Raw genomic sequence first — 6,000 nt, 5'->3', positions numbered from 1 at the left:
TCAGCAGGAGCAAAGTCTTGGGAAAGCTAATACCTGTTTAGTTGTAGCAATAGGAGTTTTTGTGCAAGCAGAAGCCTCATGTCTCTCTGGCATTTCTATTGTATCAGTTAAACTCAAGAAGTAATACTAATTTTCAGTGACAGTGTCAGAACCTAAAGCTGCTTTGTCTGCACAAAGGTTTTTGTAGGATAGAACTGGTAATAGAGCAGATCAGAATATTTATTATGAGAAACTAGTTTATGCTCTCTTACAAGTAGCTCTATTATTCTGGGAAGTAACAAGAGGAACTCATTGCAGCCCATAGGTTAGGAACTTAGTTTTTGCTGCTGAAGAGACTATTAAAATAAAGCATGACAAAATCACAGCAAATGTGTGGGGTTTTTTTCTTATTAAATATCAAAGTTACAAGCCTAGTGATTGATTTACAGTTTGAAGGTTATCTTTGCAATAAAAAGGGACATAAGCTTTCTGTTTTTAATTAAAGCTTGGATTAGATATAATAGAGCTTGAATTTCTAACACAAGGTCTCTGACAGAAGGTATAATCCATGCAGAGACCATCAGAGTTTCTAAACGTGGGGTATTTTGTCTTCAGATATCTTAAATTTTTACAATTCCAGTGAAAGTCATGTGAAATAGTCCTTAGGAATCTCTGTTCTAGAACAGCTGCAAAGTATTGATTTTGACTTACTTGTTAATGAAAGGAATGAGATGCTTTTCTGAAAGTCTTAAAATACTTCTGACTATTTCATCCGCTTAAAATAATTTGTTTAACCTCATTTTTACATTTGCAGATTTTTCTGAGATAGAGAAATATGAAGTTACTGGTGGAAACTTGCAGACCATTGTCAAAATTCGCTTTGGGAACTGTTTAAAAGCATTCCAGACATTATCTTTGTTGTACTTTACTCCTTTGTCTCAGAGTAAATGGCAAGAACAAAGCATGTTCCAACTTTCTAAACCAAGCAGAGTTTTCAAGACTAAAGTTAATTTAATAAAAAGTCCTCTCTATACCGTTCTCACCCCTAATGATTTTTGTTGCAGTTTGTTTTCAGATAGAGTTGCTTAACACTGCTTTAATGACATGAGCCTCCTTATGCCACGTACAGCATTATATAGCTTTCTGTATTTCTTAAAATGTAGTCAAATGTTCCTTTGTATAAACCGTATAATATCTAGGTTATGGGCAGTATCAAATTAATGTTGATGAAGCAGATTTGACTCTCAGACTACCTTTGGGTTTTGAATATTTCTGCTTGTTAACTGAGGTGACGAAAAACCTATGGTTTGCAGGCTTTTCATTGTTGAACTATTTCCTGTTTTACATGCTTAAGGTTTGGGCAGTATTCAGAATCTCACCTGAAAGTACATTTATTTTTGACTTAAAATGTGTTTTTTACAGGTTCTTGAAGGTTTGTGGCTCTGAACTGGTACGTCTTGAGTTGTCTTGTGGCCATTTCCTCAATGAAACATGCTTGGAGGTCATTACTGAAATGTGTCCAAATCTTCAGGAATTAAATCTCTCATCATGTGATAAAATACCACCTCAGGCTTTCAACCACATAGCCAAAGTGGGCAGCCTAAAGCGCCTCATTCTCTACCGAACAAAAGTAGAGGTAGGAACAAGTATTTTTAACCTTTGCAATAAATACTTTCAGTCCTGGTAAAGTTGGTGTTTTTTGGTTGTTTTTTTTTTTCATTAATGAAGAAGTGAATTCAAATTTTACATGTAAATTCAAAGGTAAATTCAAAAACTGCAGGATTTTTCTTTATTTTCAAAATAGCTTCTGGATTTAACAAAAATAAATAAAAAGTCTGCTAGTTTTAACTTCCATGGAAGATCGATGAGTTTTTACCAGCTGTTTTAAGCAATATAGTGAAATCACAAATGTGAAAGCTTTTCTCTTGTTTTGAGGTGTACTCCAGACAGACTGTATTTGGCAATATAATTGGGAAAGTATCCTGTTTAGTAACTTACTGTGATTCTCAATATTTTTTATTTTAGGATGACTTGCTAATTACTAGATCCCTAATGTCTTTGTATATTAGCAGTATTTGAGACATGGAACACAGATTTTATTTTTTTTAATATGCTTCATTTATGGTGTAAAATTTACTTCTTTGTACAGTTACTTAACTGTCCAAATCAGGGTTATTGTTGTTTGCTGCAATGTATTTCCTGTCTGAGATGGAATGGTTTTACATGCTATAGTTTAGAAGACTGTTGTAGTTTATTACATTTTACAAATGTTGTATCCTAGTAAATGCAACAATTCGAATCAGAAGCAATTCTATTACTTCTTACTAACTACATTACTCATGTATTACAACCTTAGTACTCTCTTTTACATGGAAGCTTTCATAGTTGTGCTTCTCTTCTTGCAAAAGCTATTGCTTAATAGAGCTCCAAAATAGAGGGAAAAAGTCTTTGCATATTTTTTTCTAGCATTTAGTTCTAGGTTAAACATTTTTAAGAAGGGTTTGCTTGTGTGTGTTACTTCTGGTTGTGCTTTTGGTGCACAGAAGTGAGGTTATGATAATGGATGGTGTGGGGTGTTCAGCTGTAGTGTAATAGCAAAACTGAAGCTGGTTTAGTCTGCTAGATGTCCAAGGGACATCTGAAATCATAGTATCTTATTTCATTTATAGGCAGTTCACACCTAACGCACATGCTACAAAGTTAGTTGCATCATCTTGTCCCTTTTTTGGTAAACCATATGTACGTTTGTCTCCAAGGTCTAGCTATCTATCTGTAATGGTGATTTGCTAATGCAAGGTAGTTAGATTAAGGGGTTGGCTGCCTGGATTTGGCAGTTGCTGTGGGGTATGCAGACAGTCACCATGAAGCCAGTGCCCCTGGTAACTTGTTACTTTGTGGTAGTTGCTCTGTGTATTGAAGCAATTATTATCTTCTTCAAACTAAAAATTAAATTGGTGAGCCCTGCTTTTAAATGCCTTTTATATAGAGCTGAAGTGGTGCCTTGGGTGTATGTGTTCTGTTTCTAGCTCACTAGTCTTTCTGTAAATCTTGGGTAAATCTTACCTCATTTTGATTGTGGGCTCTAATTCACAAGGCTTTTTCAGATCCAAGAAAGATCATTGTATCAGAGGTAAAGATTGTATAATTTTATTTTTTTTCTACTGTTGATTGATTGTAATCTTCTTGATTCTACTCAGGTAACTTCTAAAGGTTGAGACTTCGTGCTTGTAATACTGCAGGAGCTGAGGTATACTTCCAAACCATGGAAGATAAATTTCTAGAAATTTAAATAGTTAAATTGGAGAAGATGCTTTTTTTGCTTGTTAGTATGAAGCCACTTAACAATATACATTGTGTATCACAGGTGGAAAAGTAAAAGGGAAAGAATGAAGATGTAGTGTAGGAATTGAATTAGAGGATTAGAGTTACAAAAGTCACAGATTTGTAGAAATAACGTTACCTTTCTCAACATTAGCTTCTCTTAATGCAAATCTTTGATTTTCTATATAAAATAGGCTGCTTCAGCTGATGCGAAGATTCTAGGTGGTAAGGAACTGGTGTCTAGATGCAAAAAAAGACAGGATAGATTGATCAAGCACGCTCTGAAGTGATTTAGACTTCTCTAAAACTTGTTACAACTACTATAATATGATATTGTTCTTGATTTTTGTGGAATTTCTGCTACTACTGCCTCTTCATTGTTGGAGCTTCTTGGAAGCAAACAATGGAACAATGCTAATGTTTAATCGAGAGCTTGACATTGTGTTGTTGCCAGCTGGACCTGCTCAGAGCAAAGAATCTGAGGCCGTGAATCCCCTAGGGAAAACTGCTAACTGGTAACAAGTATGTGATTATTAAGAGAAGTAAAGAAGAAGGTGAGAAGAACAGACCTGATGTGTGTGTTATGATCCTCTGTAACAAAGTTCTGTCTCAAAATAAAAAAAAGGAAACCAAAAGAAAAATCCATTCATTCCCTTTAGCCCACTGTTTTCCTAAAAAGGTCAGTGGTTTGCTTTTTTTTAAAAAAATAAACCAAAGAACAAACAATATAAAGCACCAAGTCTCTTGACCATATTCTAGAATGGCAAAGGTACAAGTCCTACCATAATTATCAGTGTGTCATCATTTTTTGTGACAGAAGGATGACATCCCTGTTCATCCTGCCTCAACCGCCTTGATGTAAAAATGGGGTGATAATGCTTCTGATATTACTGGAGATTTTGAGGTGATTGCCAAAATGTGAAGAGGGAATGAATATGCAGAGAACAAGTAGGTTAAAAGTTGACTGAACTGAGTTCTCCAATGCGGTATTGTCATTTTTTTTTTGTGTCTATCTTACTGCAGAATTAGAGGCAGTCACTGGAATCGAAGCATAGTACAATTAGATCAAATGAGGACAGAGACTGCCTTTATGCTTGCAAACAGTCTGATGAATTAATTGTTATGGCTGATCAAGGTTAAACTCTTGAGTTATTTAAGTGAAGTGATCATATTTTTTAAAAGGAGCAACATTAAAGAGAACAAGAAAAGGAAAACGGGACTTAATGCTCTAATTGACTTTTAAAGGAGGGCCCCTCTCTTTGTATTTTTTGTGATGCTGGTGAAAAAGGGGTCATTTTCCTACTCCACAGTTGTCAGTCTCTCTTGAAAATGCAGTGTTGTGTTAGAGCACATCTGGGTAAATAGTACAACTTGTTATTTCGGTTGTGAATTTGGGTGTGTGATATGGGATGAAGATTCTCCATCCTTTCTGTCAGTATGTGATAAAACTGTTTCTGTTTTTGCATGATGCTTTATAAAGTACAGTATTAACATTTTATTAAAAGAAATGGTATTTTGATTAAATGAAAACAAACTCCCATGTACCTGCCTGGGTGTAGGATCTCCTCACTCAGATGTCTTGCAGTGCTCTTTCCTTTCTTTTGTTGCTTATTTGTTTGTTTTAATGCTAAAAAAAAAGAGAGAAAATGCTTTTAACATTTAAATTTAAAGTATTTGGTTTACTTTTCTGTTTGTATGATTACTGTGACACTAATGGATGAATTCCGATAAAATATTCTCTGGAAAATTGACTACTGTTAATGATTTTTATGTATTAGGTACAGAAAAACACATTTTGAGGAAAATGGAAACTTAATAAAATTGACAACATATTATGTAATCATCTGAGCAATTGTTATGACAGTTTCTTGTTATTTTAGGTGTTTTCTTTGAAGAGGTTCTGTATTTAAAAGTATTCCCATTGTCTCTGTAATCAGAACATCAATTTTTAAGTGTAAGTTTTTAGTGAAATGGACGATTCTGGTGTGCTGCTACTTACTGTCCTGCATTGCTATTTTGGAAGATAGCTATACCATCTGGACGAGTTTATGGTGTTTGGTCCTAACTCTGCTGATTCTTAAGGCCATATATAATGTTATTTCCTTAACTTACTGAGTGCAAGTTTCTGTGTACAAAATTGGTTTCAAACCTCTGACTTGAAGCTTCCAAAATCCTTGTATTATTCCATCCTCTCTGTTACAAGAAGGAAAGTCCATTGGCTTTCAGTAACTTGTTCCAGGCCAAACAAGCAAAAAAAAAAATTAAAAAAAAAAATTGTCCTGCATTGCTATTCTCCTCCTACTGAATGCAGCTCCCTTTTCCGGTGCTTTAAGTTCATTATTAAAGGTTTCGTTCTTAAAGGCCGATTGATTATTATTATGCTTGAAATAATTTGTAACTTGCTTTGAGAAACTAATCTCAACATTTTATAAATGTAATTTCTGCTAGCTCAAAACCTCTGTTAGGCTTGTGGGATTTTTGTGCTGGTGGTTTTAGTATTTACTGATATGTGACTCAATATTTATTCATTGAGAGTGTATTCACAGCATCATTTAAGCACTTGTTGGCATTGGTACATTTGAAGAATACAATGATCAATAGGGGTATTATTGTGTACAGTAATTGGCAATGCACATCTTTATGGTTTGAGTATAAATATTATCATGATTGAGTGCTTATCATGAAGTATTCCATCCATTG

General features: G+C 34.5%; 1 protein-coding gene across 1 annotated transcript in view; it reads left to right on the top strand.

Annotated features, from left to right (window-relative positions):
- Positions 1-6,000, top strand: part of FBXL4 (F-box and leucine-rich repeat protein 4) — a 52,894-nt gene that overhangs the window by 26,934 nt on the left and 19,960 nt on the right. The window contains exon 4 of the mRNA XM_010078483.1: positions 1,402-1,615. Coding sequence (XP_010076785.1) covers positions 1,402-1,615 — 214 coding nt within the window. The remainder of the gene's footprint in view (positions 1-1,401; positions 1,616-6,000) is intronic.

This window comes from Pterocles gutturalis, unplaced genomic scaffold (genome assembly GCF_000699245.1).
Source record: "Pterocles gutturalis isolate BGI_N339 unplaced genomic scaffold, ASM69924v1 scaffold3108, whole genome shotgun sequence".
Lineage (NCBI taxonomy): Eukaryota > Metazoa > Chordata > Aves > Pterocliformes > Pteroclidae > Pterocles > Pterocles gutturalis.
Note: the sequence above shows the minus strand (reverse complement) of the source record. Positions and strands in the feature narration are given on the sequence as shown.